The 18634-nt window shown below is 43.5% G+C and overlaps 1 protein-coding gene across 1 annotated transcript; it reads right to left on the reverse strand.

Annotated features, from left to right (window-relative positions):
* Window positions 1–1650: 1650 nt before the first annotated feature.
* Window positions 1651–18139, reverse strand: LOC130277552 (thiosulfate sulfurtransferase-like). Its single transcript, XM_056528241.1, has 2 exons — window positions 17267–18139; window positions 1651–3368 (listed from the first exon to the last, which is right to left on the reverse strand). Exons 1-2 carry the CDS (start codon window positions 17898–17900, stop codon window positions 3076–3078), a joined length of 927 nt encoding a protein of 308 aa, XP_056384216.1. The 5' UTR covers window positions 17901–18139; the 3' UTR covers window positions 1651–3075.
* Window positions 18140–18634: the final 495 nt, after the last annotated feature.

Below are 18634 nucleotides of genomic sequence, written 5' to 3' on the forward strand. Positions count from 1 at the left end.
ACGAGTAGAGGACAGAGGAGACTCTTAAAGAAGAAGTTACAGGTCTGAGAGCCAGAAATCTTGCTTGTTTGCAGGTGACCAAATACTTATTTTACCAAGTAATTTACCAATTCATTCATTAGAAATACTACAATGTGATTTCCTATATTCTTTCCCCCATTCTGTCTCTCATAGTTGAGGTATACCTATGATGAAAATTACAGGCCTCTCTCATCTTTTTAAAGTGGGAAAACTTGAACAATTGGTGGCTGACTAAATATTTTTTTCCCCCACTGTATGGTTACACTTATGTTATGAACATCTGTAACATTGTTGTAGTCTGGGGGGCTAAAAACTCATGACAGTTGCGCTTTAAGGAGCAATCAGAGAAGGAAGAACTAAACCAGGAGAGGTCGGAGTCCTTAAAGGGTTATTGCAGGAATTTTTTTCATTTGACTATGCTACAGGGGCTGTAAAGTTAGTGTAGTTCATAATATAGTGTCTGTACCTGTGTGTGATGGTTTTCTAACAATTCTTATGTGATTTTCCCCCCACTATTTATTTTTACCAGCATACAAAATTACTGTTGTCTCGGATTTTTCCCAGCTTGCAATGCGGCCAAGATCTGACTCACTAGTCTGCTGCAACTAATGCAACAGCTGTAGGCACCCTGATAGAAAACCACACTGATTTGAATGGATGCAGCTCATTTATGTTTCAATGGGTGGGGTGGCTGATGTGTGGGAAGGAGGAAGATGGAATAGTGGAATTTGTAGTCAAAAGAAAAGTCAAATACAAATTCACAAACCGCTAACCACAGTATTTTGATAATCTCACAACATAGCCATTTAGCCCCAAGACAAGTGCAGATGCTTCCTAAGCATTTCCATTACTGTCTGCCAGGTACGTACTATAATCACCTTATGGTGAATAACCCATTTAAGACCAATAGAGGGATGACTACTGAGGAGGAGTTGGTGATCTACTGTGTCAAACACCAGAGAGCTCTAGGAATCCATAGGAATAAATTGCCTTTTGATTTATTCAGCAGGAAATCATTAGTGACTTTGGTTAGGGCCATTTCTGTGGAGTGTTTGGAGCGGAAAAAGACTGTAAGGGGTCAGGGAGTGATTCAGAGAGATTGAGGATTAGGGGAAATAGACCAAGCCTTGTCCATTACATGATGGATACCAAGGATGGCCATGGAAACAATTGACTAAAATAGAGTAAGTCAGGTTTCTACATAGTGTCCAGCATTTTAACAGACAGCGCAGCGTTCTGTGTTATTTTATTGTGAATTTTTGACAGAATCTAGGCCAGGCGCTTCTAATGGAACCATTATTTAGTACCACTTACATGGCCACACAGCAGAACGGCTTACCATGTAGTACAAAGACTTGCCATGTCTACCAGAGACACTCTTTGTTAGTAGTCTCCCTCTCGATTACATCAATATGGTCTAGTAAGGCTTATAAAAACAAATTATTGTAAGTATTCATTGGCTTTAGTTGTGCGTCATCCTTCCTATTATGGTTTCCAGTGCATCTATATTATCATTGTACGCATCTTCATTCCATGCAACATATGACATGGGTGCAGGTAGCATCTATGAGACTAGAAATGTATGTATAACGACAAATGCTTAATAAAAAACTGAGGCTAATTCTTGAATGTAAAGTAGGTATTTATTCAGGGTACATTTGTACTGAAGGACAGATACATGTAAGTAATAAAACATCTTCAAAATTTCCATCATATGAAAAGTTAATGTTATCTAAATGCTAACCACCACCTATAGACCATGGATGTCATGGTTTAACCAGTTGTTAACAGGGTTAAAGTAAAACATTAAAGAGGCCATGACTAAGGTTCGTATAGGTCTGAAATGCGTAGGTTCCTTGTGTTCTTCTGTGTTGCGGAAACCAAAAACTGTTTTTTGAATTGTTGCTTTAACCATGGATTCTATGTGTTACTGTGCAACGTTGGCTGTGCCTGCCCTGCCCTGTGTACGTGCCCCAGGTGACTGCAGTAAAGCTGGATTTACTTGTTCTCTTGCAAATCATTAAAGTGGTCATATAAAAATAAATCAGAATTTATAGCTGAAGCCAAAGTGTGTTACTACATCTTTTATATACGGAGATATTGGAAACTCTCTATTCAGTTGTGGCAGACATTTTTGCAGCTGACAACCAATACGGCTGCCGTTCCTGTAGTCACCAAAATGACTGCCATAACTGACTAAAAAAGGTAATATTTCTATAAATAAAAAAATAAAACCTATCCACCTGCTGTTTTAACTTTTGCTTTACTGACTTTAAAGGGGTATTCCGGCTTTATACATCTTATAGAGGATAAGATGTATGATAGCAGTGGTCCTGCTTGGGACCCCTACAATCTAAGTGAAGCCCAAGGCATTCTGTGCCAGGCGCTGCCTCCAAGACGGGGACATGAAGTCACGGCCACGCCCCCTCCATTCATGTCTATGGGAGGGGGCGTGATGGCTGTCACGCCCCCTCCTATAGATATGAATGGAGGGGGAGCGTGGCGTGACGTCACTAGGAGGCATGGCTGTGACTTCCCATCCCCATCTCGGAGGCAGCGCCTGGCACAGAATGACGGGGGCTGCACCGAGATTGCGGGGGTCCTCGGTGGTACCCCTGCGATCATACATCTTATCCCCTATCCTTTAGATAGGGGATAAGATGTATAAAGCCGGAATACACCTTTAACTCTCCAACTCTTTAAATCCCCTTTACTCACTCATAAACTTGCCTCCATTCCAGCACCACTCCAGTGCCCCCTGCTGGAAGTGCTTCAATGATATCTATCTTACATGAATGGCGTGTAACTGCTAAGGCCAATGATTGGACAATATATGCAAAGTCATCTCAGCATTTCCAGCAGATGACTCCTGGGGCGGTGATGGTGCTGGAGTGGTGGTGAGTTTAGAGGTGAGCAAAGTTTTTCTTATTTTTTTACACCAGTGCCAGAATTTTTTTTAACTTCCAGAAAAATCTTTAGTTTTTCTTTTACACTAATATACTGTATACCCGTAGATCACGTCATATTCACAGTAATAGTACATCATCTCACTCATCACTTTTCCTTCCACAAAGTGACTCTGTCTTCTGGTTTAGCCCGGTGGAACCATTCATACCATGACCCATCATAGACAGCAGTATCCTCCTTGCCTAAAATGTATGAAGCCAGTACCAGCTGGCACGCAGTAACACCACGCCGACAAGTAATGGTCAGAGGCTTTGTCAGATCAATTCCTTTTTCCTGAAAAAGTTGCCTCATTTCATCTGGGGTCTTCTCAAATCCTTCTTCTGTCAAGAAGCTCGTAAATGGGAGGTTTAAAGATCCAGGAATATGACCGGGGTATATACCTGTAAGAAATAAAAGGAGATTGTGAGAATATAATGAAGAATTATGTATGGCTTCATAGAAGGTTCCTATACCATAGCCATGACACTACAGATCCTGTCAACTCTCATGTGTCAGAGCAGGGGCAAATCCACATGGCAATCTGGGGATCTTGACAGTTCCTGACATGGACAGGTGTCAGCAGAGAGCACTGTGGTCAGACTGGAAATAACTACACAACTTCCTATACAGCAGCTGATAAGTACTGGAAGGATTAAAAAAAATTTAATAAAATAATTTACAAATCTGTTTAACTTTCTGGCATCAGTTAATATGATTTTTTTTCTTAGCAAAGTAAGGCTCCATTGCAGGTGATTGCACCATAGATGGGACAAAATTGCTAGTTGGAAGGCGATAATGCCATAAGGAGGGTTGTCATGGACATAGGTTATCTAGTCTCTTTGAAGGGCACCAGTCCATATAATTCTTTCATAAAGGCTGATGAGAGGGGTTGGCAATAAATGTAACAAGTAGCTGCAAAGTGCCCCTACAGGTAGTCCAGTGTTATTTAATTTTTTTTTACCTCTAGTGGCTTCTGCTGTGTATTAGATCAAATGCTACTTCCTATCCATGTTATAGTGTTAGGCTTCTTTCACACTATAGATTATTGATCCATTATTAAACATCCATTTTCTGTATTATATAATTAAAAAACGGATGTTATAATGGGTGCTAACGGCTGAATAATGTCTGTCAAAATATCGGGCATATTCATCCGTTAAGACCCGTTATAACATCCGTCATGTACCATTATTTTATGGCCGTTTTAACACCTCTGCCTACAGACTCCCGCAGCCGGGACTACTATTACTCCCATCATGGAACATATTTGTTTCCATGATGGGAGTAGTAGTTCCAGGGCCGGTTTTGCCTATAGACCAAGTAGGCGGCCGCCTACAGCGGCCTCTCTTGGGGGGCGCAGCTCTGACCTCCGCAAAAAAAACTTCACCAGATCAGAGAGCGCTCACCCCCTTGTGCTTCTTATCTTGGAGGAGTGCGGCATGAAGCGCTGCACTCCTCCAAGCATACAAATCAACATCAAAGGGGCACCATCTTACTATAAAACATTCAGCCTGAGGCTGTTAGTGCAGGAGCCCGGGCCGCACTGACTCTCTGGGAGGTGAGTGATGCTCCTCCCCTTCCCCCTCCCCTTCCTCCCAGGCTGCAATGCTATTGGAGCAGGAGCACATGCTTTGCTTCCTGCTCCACCGCGGCGCGCACTCCTACACCTGCCCGCGCTGAGGCCACCATCTACAAGGTAAATTTCTTGGGGGTAAGAGGGAAGGTGAGAAAGTGCTGTTTAGGAGTCAGTGGGCAGTAAATGGGCAATTTCTCAATGTTTCCTCAGCAGGGGTTCCTCCAGCTGTGCCAAAACTACAACTACCAGCATGCTTCTGCCTGTCCAGGCATGCTTGGAGTTGTAGTTTTGCAACAGCTGGAGGCACCCTATTTGGGGAATACTGATCTATACATCTGTATATTATCTATCTATCTCATCTACCTGTCTCATATCTATCTCTCATATCTATGTATCTGTCTCATATCTATCTATCTCCTTCCTATCTTTCTCTCATATCTATCTGTCTCATATCTATCTATCTATCTCCTTCCTTCCTATCTATCTCTCATATCTATCTCTCATATCTATCTCTCATATCTATCTCTCATATCTATCTCTCATATCTATCTCTCATATCTATCTCTCATATCTATCTCTCATATCTATCTCTCATATCTATCTCTCATATCTATCTCTCATATCTATCTATCGATCTAGCTTCTATCTATCTTTTATCTCAGTGATAGATATTTCATGTGTTTTAAAATATATATATTTTTTAATAGACAAACGCCCGCCTGCAATGACTGCTCTGAAGACCGGCGTTTTGAAACGTGCCGAGGAAGAGCGGAGCGCCACGCCACTTACCCTACCCATGGGCCCATCGGCGGTTACACCACCTCACCCGTGTCAATGACACTGAACCTGGTGTCACCACCTCCTCACTATATATAGCAAAACTAGAACTCCAAGCATGCCCAGACAGCCAAAGGCTTTCTGGGCATGCTGGGAGTTGTAGTTTTTTTTCTAAATCGGGAGGCACCCCGGTTGGGGAACGCTGCCTCAGAAGTTACAGAAGGAGTAAAGATGGAGGTGAGGAGGTTTCCCCTGGTGCATAAAGTATCATGTACCTATAACTCCTTATCGCCATCTTTACTCCTTGTCCTGTAACTTCTCAGGCAATTTTTCCCAACCTGGGTGCCAGATATAGCAAAACTACTACTCGCAGCATGCCCAGAGGCCCAATAGATGTCTGGGTATGCTGAGAGTTGTAGTTTTACACATACTACCTCCCAGTAGTAATGAGATTATATTAGGAGGTTTGTTACAATGTGTCACCCCAGTAGTAAGGAGATTACATGTGGAGGAGGTTTGTGACAGTGTGTAACCCCAGAAGTAAGGAGGTTTGTTACAGTGTGTCACCCCAGTAGTAAGATGGGGCGTGTCAAAGGGCGGAGCCAGTGGGCGGGGTCAAGGGAGCGGCAAAATTAACTTTCGCCTAGGGCGGCAAAAATCCTTGCACCAGCCCTGAGTAGTTCCCCGGCTGTGGGAGTCTGCCGGTGGCTGGGGAGGCTACATTAGTGTGTGTATGTGTACTACTACTACCCCCATCAGGGAACAGACTCTGTTCCATGATGGGGGTTGCAGTACAGGGGCTGAGGGATTGATCGAACCCGGTCTCACTTCTGATACCCGATGCGATTTAGTACCTTTATATTTTATCCATGTTTTTCTTTATGAGGTACCGAGCTCAGAATGATGGGGGGGGGGGTGTTTTAAATTGAGCACAAGGCTGCAATATAAGAAAATGTGAAAAAGTTAAAGGGTCTGAAGACTTTCTCCAGAATATTTGACAGTCTGGTGCCTTCGCTGACTCCATTTAGTGTACACTTGAATGCAATTTCTTGTTTCTAATGTCAGACTGAGGAATTTTTAATTTTTTTTTGACTATGCTACAGGGGCTGTAAAGTAAGTGTAGCTCATAATATAGTGTCTGTACCTGTGTTTGACACCTGGTCTCACAATTCTTCTGTGATCTTTGCCCCAATGTTTATTTTTAACAGCATACAAAATAAGTGTTATCTCAGGTTTTGCCAGGCTGCAGTGCGGCCTGAGAAATTACATCACTAGTCAGGTGATGAAAGAGAGCCTGTCTGCTTTAACCCCTTCCCGCAGAATGTCATATAAACGCCGGGTTGTGCAGTGCGTTCGCGCATCCCTGCGTTTATAAATGACATTCAGTTAACCCGGCGATGCGCAGCATCGCACGGGTTAACTGGCAGAAGTCCCGCTGTTTCCAGCGGGGGACAACTTCTGCTTCACCCCCAGGACCATCAATTGATGGTCCTGGTCAGCGATCACTGTGATTGGTCCCTGTGGACCAATCACAGTGATCTGGGGTGAAAGTTCAGATCCCCCGCACTGCCCGCCCCTGGAAGTCGGGCAGAACGGGGGACGAAGGCTGCAGAGGGCTCGCGGGGACCGGCGGACTTACCTGGAGCAGCAGCATGACCGAGGAGCAGCGCGGGACCGGCCACGTGGACGAGCAGCGACGGGACCAGCAGGTAAGTATGTAGTCCTCAGAGGCAGCAGTGAAGATCTTCACTGCTGCTTCTAGGAGTCTGAAAACTACAACTCCCAGCATGCCTAGACAGCCTTTGGCTGTCTGGGCATGCTGGGAGTTGTAGTTTTGCAACATCTGGAGGGCCCCAGTTTGGAGACCATTGTATAATGGTCTCCAATCTGTGCTCTTCCAGCTGTTGCAAAACTACAACTCCCAGCATGCACTGACTGTCCAGGCATGCTGGGAGTTTTAGTTAAGCAACATCTGGCCCTTCAGATGTTGCCGAACTACAACTCCCAGCATGCCCTTCAGCTGTCTGGGCATGCTGGGAGTTGTAGTATTGCAACAGCTGGAGACACACTGGTTGGGAAACATTGTTTCTAACTCAGTGTTTCCTAACCTGTGTGCCTCCAGCTGTTGCAAAACTATAACTCCCAGCATGCACTAACAGACCATGCAAGGCCCCCCCCCCCGTGAATGTACAGGGTACATTCACATGGGCAAGGCTTTTACAGTGGGTTTCTCGCATCTTGAGATGCAGCAAATTTTGCGCTGGGAAACTCTCTGTAATCCCCCGCCCATGTGACTGTACCCTAAAAACACTACACTACACTAACACAAAATGAAATAAAAAGTTAAAAACACTACATATACACATACCCCTACACAGCCCCCCTCCCCCAATAAGAACGTCCGGTACACCACTGTTTCCAAAGCAGAGCCTCCAGCTGTTGAAAAACAACAACTCCCAGTATTGTCGGACAGCCGTTGACTGTCCAGGCATGCTGGGAGTTTTGCAACAGCTGGAGGCACCCTGTTTGGGAATCACTGGCGTAGAATACCCCTATGTCCACCCCTATGCAAATCCCTAATTTAGGCATCAAATGCACGTGGCGCTCTCACTTTTGAGCCCTGTCGTATTTCAGGGCAACAGTTTAGGGCGACATATGGGGTATCGCTGTACTCGGGAGAAATTGCGTTACAAGGTTTGGGGGGCTTTTTCTTTAACCCTTCATGAAAAGGAAATGTTGGGGTCTACACCAGAATGTTAGTGTAAAAATGTTTTATTTTTTACACTAACATGCTGATGTTGCCCTATACTTTACATTTTCACAAGAGGTAAAAGGGAAAAAAGCCCCCCAAAATTTGTAACGCAATTTCTCCCGACTACAGAGATACCCCATATGTGAGCGCAAAGTGCTCTGGGGGCGCACAACAAGGCCCAGAAGGGAGAGCGCACCATGTACATTTGAGGTGATTTGCACAGGGGTGGCTGATTGTTACAGCGGTTTTGACAAACGCAAAAAAAAAAAAAAAAACACATGTGACCCCATTTCGGAAACGACACCCCTCACGGAATGTAATGAGGGGTGCAGTGAGAATTTACCCCCCACAGGTGTCTGACGGATCTTTGGAACAGTGGTCCATGAAAATGAAAACTTGTACAGCCCACTGTTCCAAAGATCTGACAGACACCAGTGGGGGGGCAAATGCTCACTGTACCCCTTGTTACGTTCCTCAAGGGGTCTAGTTTCCAAAATGGTATGCCATGTGTGTTTTTTTTTTGCTGTTCTGGCACCAGAGGGGCTTCCTAAATGCGACATGCTCCCCGAGCAAAATTTGCTCTCAAAAAGCCAAATATGACTCCTTCTCTTCTGAGCATTGTAGTTCGCCCATAGTGCACTTCAGGTCAACTTATGGGGTACCTCCATACTCAGAAGAGATGGGGTTACAAATTTTGGGGGGTATTTTCTGCTATTAACCCTTGCAAAAAGGTGAAATTAGGGGGGAAACACACATTTTAGTGGACATTTTTTTTTTTTTTTTTTTTTTTTTACATATGCAAAAGTCGTGAAACACCTGTGGGGTAATAAGGCTCACTTTATTCCTTATTACATTCCTCAAGGGGTCTAGTTTCCAAAATGGTATGCCATGTGTTTTTTTTTTGCTGTTCTGGCACCATAGGGGCTTCCTAAATGTGACATGCCCCCCGAGCAAAATTTGCTCTCAAAAAGCCAAATATGACTCCTTCTCTTCTGAGCATTGTAGTTCGTCCATAGTGCACTTCAGGTCAACTTATGGGGTACATCCATACTCAGAAGAGAAGGGGTTACAAATATTGGGGGGGTATTTCCTGCTATTAACCCTTGCAAAAAGGTGAAATTAGGGGGGAAACACATTTTAGTGGAAATTTTTATTTATTTTTTTACATATGCAAAAGTCGTGAAACACCTGTGGGGTATTAAGGCTCACTTTATTCCTTGTTATGTTCCTCAAGGGGTCTAGTTTCCAAAATGGTATGCCATGTGGTTTTTTTTTGCTGTTCTGGCACCATAAGAGCTTCCTAAATGCAACATGCCCCCCAAAAACCATTTCAGAAAAACGTACTCTCCAAAATCCCCTTATCGCTCTTTCCCTTCTGAGCCCTCTACTGCGCCCGCCGAACACTTTACATAGACATATGAGGTATGTGCTTACTCGAGAGAAATCAGGCTACAAATATAAGTATACATTTTCTCCTTTTACCCCTTGTAAAAATTTAAAAATTGGGTCTACAAGAACATGCGAGTGTAAAAAATGAAGATTGTGAATTTTCTCCTTCACTTTGCTTTTATTCCTGTGAAACACCTAAAGGGTTAAAATGATGACTGAATGTCATTTTGAATACTTTGGGGGGTGCAGTTTTTATAATGGGGTCTTTTGTGGGGTATTTCTAATAAGAAGACCCTTCAAATCCACTTCAAACCTGAACTGGTCCCTGAAAAATAGTGAGTTTGAAAATTTTGTGAAAAATTGGAAAATTGCTGCTGAACTTTGAAGCTCTCTGGTGTCTTCCAAAAGTAAAAACTCGTCAATTTTATGATGCAAACATAAAGTAGACATATTGTATATGTGAATAAAAAAATGTTTTATTTGTAATATACATTTTCCTTACAAGCAGAGAGCTTCAAAGTTAGAAAAATGCTAAATTTTCAAATTTTTCAGCAAATTTTAGGATTTTTCACAAGGAAAGGATGCAAGTTACCACAAAAATTTACCACCATGTTAAAGTAGAATATGTCACGAAAAAACAATCTCGGAATCAGAATGATAACTAAAAGCATCCCAGAGTTGATAATGTTTAAAGTGACAGTGGTCAGATGTGCAAAAAACGCTCTGGTCCTTAAGGCCAAAATGGGCTTGGTCCTGAAGGGGTTAATGGGTGAAGAGACCGCTGGGTGGGAGGAAGATCATTCTGCAAGGAACTGTAGTTTTGCAACAGCTGGAGACTCACTGGTTAGAAAACACTGGTCTATTGTTTACAGCACAGCATGGAAGACAGCTATGGTGTGCTTTAATGGGTGGGGTGGCTGATGAGTGAGAGGGAGAAAAGTGACCCCAGACTTGCAAACAAGAGATCATGAGACTTGTAGTTGGAGGGAGGGAACTCCAACAGGAAATAGCCACAATGCTATATCTCACTACATAGCCGTTTAGCTCTAAGATAAGAACAGATCCTTCCTAAGCAAGTCCATTACTGTCTGGCAGCTAAGTACTAAAATCACCTTATGGTGGATAATTATTCTTGTTCTCCCTTTACTCCTCTCTTTTTATATTTGAACAAAATTCACAGTATTAGGCATATCTGAAAGAACCATCACCTTGCACTCTGTTTATATTCATAATAGCATGATAACTTGTCTCAGCAGGCCTGTTTTAAAGCATGCATGGCGGAACCATACACAACTAAAAGTCTCAGATTGTTTCCACATGCTGAATACTGAAGAATGCAAAACAGCTGCCGAGGTCAACCAGTTATAATGCCAACACTTTACAGTAGTCTTCCTGAAAGATTCCTTGGTGTCCTATAGAAATGTTCTTAAAAAGTTTACAGAAAAAAAATTAAATAAACGCATGAATAAAAAGAATTCAAATGTTTGTTTTTTCAAAAAACTTTGTTTTCAAATCAACTGGTGCCAGAAAGTTCTACAGATCTATAAATTACTTCTATTTTAAAATCTTAATCTTTCCAGTACTTACCAGCTGCTTTATACTACAGAGGAAGTTGTATAGTTCTTTCCAGTGTGACAACAGTGCTCTCTGCTGACACCTCTGTCCGTGTCAAGAACTGCCCAGGGCAGGAGAGGTTTGCTAAAGGGATTTGCTACTGCTCTGAACATTATTCTGGCATGTACAGAGGGGGCAGTAGAGAGCACATTGTCTTATTGGAAAGATTACATGACTTCCTTTAGGGCAGTGATGGTGAACCTTTTTGAGCCCGAGTGCCCAAACCGTAATGCACGCCAACTTTTTTCCCCTCAAAGTGCCAGCACAGCAATTAAATCGGAATACTGAGGTTTAAGTTTAGAAGAAAAAAAATGCTCATACAGTTGCCATAACTAATTAACATCTTTTGTTAACATTCTAGTAAAGAAAACACACTGGTGGTTGGTGGTGTATTACCTATATAAGCTCTTGTTTTAGTTAATGTTATATTTTAAAGGAAAACTTTCGGCTTTCTCCCCCCACACTAACCAGTGGTACTGACTGCTAGTGCGGGGGATGCTGATCAGTTTGAGCCTTACCGCGCCCGGCTCCGCCCTGCTGTTTCTGCCGTAATCTTCTGTGACGTCACAGTGCCAGTTAGCCTGATCGGTGCAAGTTAGCACCTCATTTCCACATATTGAAAAAAGAAGATTATGGCGGATCTGGGCATGCACGGTAAGGCTCAAACTGATCAGCGTCCCCCGCACTACCAGCCAGTACTGCTGATTATTGCGGGGGGACAAAGCAGACAGTTTTCCTTTAATAGTTTGGATATTTACGCATGCGGCAAATTTTTTTCGGTAACATAATTTTATTTAAAAATGGGGAAAAAGAGGGTCGATTTAACTTTTTATTGGGGGGGGAGGGGGGTGCTTTAAACATTATTTCACAAATTTATTTAGTCCCATAGGGCAGAGTTTTCCCAAATGGTGTGTCTCCAGTTGTTCAAACACTACAACTCCCAGCATGCCCGGACAGCCAAAGGCTGTCCAGGCATGCTGGGAGTTGTAGTTTTGCAACAGCTGGAGGCGCCCTGTTAGGAAAAAAACTGCCATGGGGACTGTTCTACCTGCACTGCAATCTATTCATTGCAGGCAGGGATCAGTGTTATCGGCTCCATTACTACAGCCTGCAAAGGCTATCAGCATTATTGGAGCGCCGCTGGGACAGGACGGAGGCAGGTAAGTAACCTCCGTCTGTCCTCTCAGCTGATCGGGACCCGGCAGCATTATGCCGCCGGTGTCCCGATCAGCTCCACTGAGCTACCGGCAGTCACCAGCATTTTAGACGCCGCGATCAGCTTTGATGGCCGCGTCTAAAGTGTTAATGCCGGACATCACTCGGATCGGTGATGTCAGGCATTAGACAGCATGAAGAGAGCTCAGCTCGAGCTCTCTTCATACGCCCACTGCACGGCTGCGCAGTTTATTAACGGCGCCTGGCCGTGGTGGGGTTAATTCACCTCCCAGGGCTGCGCACAGCTGGGAGGAGACAGTCAGTGTCGCCGCACAGTGAAGGGACCGGGCCGCGCTGCAGGGATCTAACTTACCGCAGGAGCCCGGCTCTGCTCCCTTGTGGCCCGGCCGGCCCCTTCATTGTGTGACCGATTGTATAAGCATCCATGGCGAACAATGGCCGCGTGCCCACAGAGGGGGCTCAGCATGCCACAAGTTCGCCATCACTGCTTTAGGGCATACAGCAGCTGATAAGTCAGTTGAATCCAAACATACGGTGTCCATTTTAGGACAGCATCAGGCGTCAAGCTATACCTCACTCATCCTTCAGCCAAAATGGCATCCCGCCTCCTCCCTCGCTCATCCTTCAGCCAAAATGGCGTCCCGCCTCCTCAGTCAGGCAAAAACCTTTGTCATCCTTAAGTCTGTCATACCTCAGATGAAAATGAAAGTGCTGAGTCAGCACAGCTTCGGCAGACCTGCTAGCACAGACAGTGTGTGATTGGCTGCTGCGAGCAAAGATACTGTGATTGGTTGATGGTAGCGTAGGTGTGTGCAGTCCCGCTCCACTGTTTAGACACATTTCTTTACAAACCCTAATCCTCTCATGTACCCAGCTTTCCCCTATCCCTGCAAAACAAACCTGCGCTCTTAGCTTTTCCCCTATTCCTGCAAAACCTACAGTTATGTACTCAGCTTTTAACAATTCCTGATAAACCTACAGCTGACTACATAACTGTAGGTTTTGCAGGAATAGGGGAAAAGCTGAGAGCGCAGGTTTGTTTTGCAGGAATAGGGGAAAGCTGGGTACACGAGAGGATTAGGGTTTGTAAAGAAATGTGTCTAAACAGTGGAGCGGGACTGCACACACCTACGCTTCCATTAACCAATCACAGTATATTTGCTGACAGCCAATCACACACTGTCTGTGCTAGCAGGTCTGCCGAAGCTGTGCTGACTCAGCACTATCATTTTTGTCTGAGGCATGAGAGTTTAGGTTGACGGAGGAGGGATGCAGTTTCGGAGGAGGGGGGGGCGCAGTTTCGGAGGAGGGGGGGGCGCAATTTCGGAGGAGGGAGGAGGCAGGACGCAGTTTTCGCAGAAGGATGAGGGAGGTACGGCTGAAAACTGACAGTGATTTGTGTGAGGGAGGAGGCGGGACGCCGATTTGGCTGAAGGATGAGCGAGGTACAGCTGATGCTGTCCTAAAATGGACACCGTACAAACAGCATGTCTCCAGCTGTTGAAAAACTACTAGCTGTGGCTGTCCAGGCATGTTGGAAGTTGTAGTTTTGTAACAGCTAGAGATACATTTTTTGGAAAAAAACATTGGGGGAGATTTATCAAAACCTGTCCAGGTGAAAAGTTCCTGAGTTGCCAATAGCAACCAATCAGATCGCTTCTTTCATTTTTTAAGAGGCCTCTGATTGGTTGCTTTAGGCAACTCAGCAACTTTTCCTCTGGACAGGTTTTGATAAATCTCCCCCATTGTGATAAGTACTGGAAGGCTTAATATTTTTTTATAGAAATAATTTACAAAACTGTAGAACTTTTTTACATCAGTTGATTTGAAAGCAATTATTGTTTTCCAGAGTACTCCTTTAACCCTGAACTGTAGTTATCATCACTTACAGGAAATTGTTTTCTTTTTGAATTTCTATTTTTTGTCTTGTCCACAGTGCTTTCTCCTGACACCTGATGCCCATATCAGGAACTGTCCAGAGCAGGAGAAAATCCCCATAGCAAACCTATGCTGCTCTGGACAGTTCCTGACATGGACAGAGGTGTCAGTAGAGAGCACTGTGGACAAGACAAAAAAGTAAAAAAAAAATTTCCTCTGTAGCATACAGCTGCTAAAAAGTACTGGTACGGGAAGGGTAATGATTTTTTTTAATAGAAGTAATTTACAAATCTGTCTAACTTTCTGGCAACATTTGATAAAAAAAAAATAATAATAAGTTTTCCACTGGAGTACCCTTTTAACCCCTTAAGGACTCAGGGTTTTTCCGTATTTGCACTTTCGTTTTTTCCTCCTTACCTTTTAAAAATCATAACCCTTTCAATTTTCCACCTAAAAATACATATTATGGCTTATTTTTTGCGTCACCAATTCTACTTTGCAGTGACATCTACATTTTACCCAAAAGTTCACGACGAAAGGAAAAAAATAAATAAATCATTGTGCGACAAAATCGAAGAAAAAAAACGCCATTTCGTAACTTTTGGGGGCTTCCGTTTCTACGCAGTGCATATTTCGGTAAAAATGACACCTTATCTTTATTCTGTAGGTCCATACGGTTAAAATGATACCCTACTTATATAGGTTTGATTTTGTCGCACTTCTGGAAAAAATCATAACTACATGCAGGAAAATTTATACGTTTAAAAAATGTCCTCTTCTGACCCCTATAACTTTTTTATTTTTCCACGTACAGGGCGGTATGAGGGCTCATTTTTGGCGCCGTGATCTGAAGTTTTTATCGGTATGATTTTTGTTTTGATCGGACTTTTTATTCATTTTTTAATGGTATAAAAAGTGACCAAAATACGCTTTTTTGGACTTTTGAATTTTTTTGCGCGTACGCCATTGACCGTGCGGTTTAATTAATTATATATTTTTATAGTTCGGACATTTACGCACGCGGCAATACCACATATGTTTATGTTTATTTTTATTTACACTTATTTTTTTTTATGGGAAAAGGGGGGTGATTCAAACTTTTATTAGGGAAGGGGTTAAATGACCTTTATTAACACTTTTTTTTTTTTGCAGTGTTATAGGTCCCATAGGGACCTATAACACTGCAAACACTGATCTCTCATCCTGATCACAGGCGTGTGTTAACACACCTGTGATCAGCATTATCGGCGCTTGACTGCTCCTGCCTAGATCTCATGCACGGAGCAGTCATTCGTCGATCGGACACCGAGGAGGCAGGAAAGGGCCCTCCCAGTGTCCTGCAAGCTGTTCGGGACGCCGCGATTTCACCGCGGCGGTCCAGAACAGCCCGACTGACTAGATACTTTCACTTTAGAAGCGGCGGTCAGCTTTGACCGCCGCTTCTAAAGGGTTAATACCACACATCGCCGCGATCGGCGATGTGTGGTATTAGCCACGGGTCCCGGCCGTTGATGAGCGCCGGGACCGACGCGATGTGATGCGGGGGTCGCATCGCGACCCCGCTTCATATTGCGGGAGCCGGCGCAGGACGTAAATATACGTCCTGCGTCGTTAAAGGGGAACTCCGGTTGGGGGAAAACAATGTTTTCAAATCAATTGGTGGCAGAATGTTAAACAGATTTCTAAATTACTTCCATTTAAAAATCTTAAACCTTCCAGTACTAATCAGCTGCTGTATGCTCCACAGGAAGTTATTTTTTAATTTATTTTCTGTCTGATCACAGTGCTCTCTGCTGACACATCTCTTAGTGTCAGGAACTGTCCAGAGCAGGATAGGTTTTCTATGGGGATTTGCGTCTAATTTGGACAGTTCCTGACATGGACAGAGGTGTCAGCAGAGAGCACTGTGGTCAGACTGAAAAGAACTACACAATTTTCTCTGTAGTATACAGCAGCTGATAAGTACTAGAAGGCTTTAAATTTTGAGATAGAAGTAATTTACAAATCTGTTTAACTTTCTGGCACCAGTGGATTTGGAAACATTTGTTTTCCCACTTGTTTCCACTGGAGTTCCCCTTTAATAACTTATGCTGACTGCTCCAAACTTTCTGTAAGTTTGGAAACCACTTTATCTGAGATGGATGAAAGAGATGATAAATCCAGCTCATGATCTGTTTTATGATGTCACATCGTAACACCGTACACACCGTTTATCTAGTGTAGGATTCTATTGTGGCACTTGTAGTCCGCTGCAGGCATCCTCCATTGTATGCATTTTTATGCTGGGGATCGCCCTTAGCAACGGACTACTAGGGCAGGATCTGCTCCCCCAGTATAAATGCACAACCGCATATGGGGTTGAGCACCTCCAGCCATTTGAGACCACGTTTTTTGTTGTTTGTTTAAATTATGATGTCACATACCAGATCTGGTATATCCATGGCAGTTAAGGGTTAAAGGGGTTATTTAGGAATTGAAAAGCAGAAGTAATTTCTTTCAAAAACTGATTCCTGTCTTGTCTTCAGGTTGGGTGTGGTTTTAAAGCTCCGTTCCATTGAAGTGAATGGAGCAAAGTTGTAATACTACACCCAAAGTGGAGACAGACAGGGTTTGAAAAATATTAGGTCTGTTTTTTGATTCCAGGATGATAGAATTTTTTATTTTATTTTTTAAAGTCAACTGAAGCTAGAAAGTTAGACAGATTAGTAAATTATTTCTATTAAAAAATCTTAATCCTCGCAGTACTTAACTGCTGTATACTACAAAAGGAAGTTGTGTAGTTCTCTCCAGTCTGACCTCAGTGCTCTCTGCTGACACCTCTGTCTGTGTCAGGAACTGTCCAGAGCAGAGGTTTGCTATGGGGATTTGCTCCTACTCTGGACAGTTCTTGACATGGACAAAGATGTCAGCAGAGAGCACTGTGGTCAGTCTGGAAAGAACTACACAACCTCCTCTGTAGTATACAGCAGCTGATAAGTACTAGTAGGATTAAGATTTTTAAATAGAAAGAATTTACAAATCTGTATAACTTTCTGACACCAGTCAATCTGAAAACATTTGTTTTCCACCAGAGTACCCCTTTAAGTGTACCTACTTATATAGTCCTACTGCACAAGCTTGACTCCGGTAACTCTTACCTTCGCCAGGCTCTGGCTCTGTCCCCTTGTATCGCCCTTCAGAACGTGAATCTACTAGCTGACATTCTTTTGTTTTCATGTTCCTCTGAATGTCCTCATAGGTCTTCACCAGAGAAGGGTCCAGCACCGCGCGGTAAGACTCCGGCTTTGGTTTCACCACCTCTGACGTCACAGGAAGGCCCTGCTTGACCCAGTTCCGGAAGCCTCCATTCAGAACAGACACTTTTTTGTGCCCAAATACCCTAAACATATACCAGGCTCTTGCAGCGTAATAAACACCCAATTGATCGGCATCATAAATCACGACATGGGAGTCATTGTTTATGCCAAGATTGCCCACGTAGTCTGCAAAATGAGACTCGCTGGGAAGCATAACTTCATACGGAGAAGTCTTGTCTTTGCATTCATCAATGTCAAAATATAAAGCTCCAGGGATATGCTTCTCTGTGTACTCCCTGCGCCCATCTCTGATAGGTGGGTAGTAGAAGGAGGCATCCAGGACGCGCACACTCGGACCTGGCTTGCATGTTTTTAAGGCCTGAGAGAGCCAGTTTATGGACACCAAAGCGCGGGAGAGTTGTGACATGCTGCAGGCTTCCTCTGTACTTTGGTAGTGTACCGTGTTACAACACATGAAGAGTTCAGACGGCACGTGGATGGCTGCCAGGAGGAGGAACTGCAGCTCTGGATTTGTCAGTCGTTCTATTTGTTCAGTCTCTTTTGAAATCACATTACAAGTTACTTGTCAATCTGAATAAGCGCCTCCCACTATTCTCTGTTTACTTATACTAGAAGCTCTGTTAACCACTTCATCCCTGACTCTTTGTATGTATTGCATGAATGCAGTTGTATAAGGCTTTATTTTTATATTATCTTCTAGTTGTATATATAGAAATTAATGTACGTGTAAAAAAAAAAAAAACTTTAAATGAGATTTTCTTTCCCACAAAGCTTGTGAAAAGGAAGAGACACATATCATGCTATATGCCCCGTGTTCAGAATTATTCATGCTGTGGCTAGAGATGAGCGAACTTACAGTAAATTCAATTCGTCACGAACTTCTCGGCTCGGCAGTTGATGCCTTTTCCTGCATAAATGAGTTCAGCTTTCAGGTGCTCCGGTGGGCTGGAAAAGGTGGATACATTCCTAGGAAAGAGTCTCCTAGGACTGTATCCACCTTTTCCAGCCCACTGGAGCACCTGAAAGCTGAACTAATTTATGCAGGAAAAGTCATCAACTGCCGAGCCGAGAAGTTTGTGACGAATCGAATTTACTGTAAGTTCGCTCATATCTAGCTGTGGCCTTAACCCCTTGGGGACGCAGGGTTTTTCGGTTTTTGCACTTTAGTTTTTTCCTCCTCACCTTTTA

Source organism: Hyla sarda, chromosome 6 (assembly GCF_029499605.1).
Source record: "Hyla sarda isolate aHylSar1 chromosome 6, aHylSar1.hap1, whole genome shotgun sequence".
NCBI classification, from domain to species: Eukaryota; Metazoa; Chordata; class Amphibia; order Anura; family Hylidae; genus Hyla; species Hyla sarda.

Excerpts from the sequence above, each read along its gene's own strand:
- LOC130277552 (XM_056528241.1), bottom strand. The coding sequence starts at position 17,900 with ATGTGTTGTAACACGGTACACTACCAAAGTACAGAGGAAGCCTGCAGC. Across the intron at positions 3,369-17,266 it reads AGAGCCAGAGCCTGGCGAAG|GTATATACCCCGGTCATATT; the intron begins GTAAGAGTTACC and ends TATTTCTTACAG.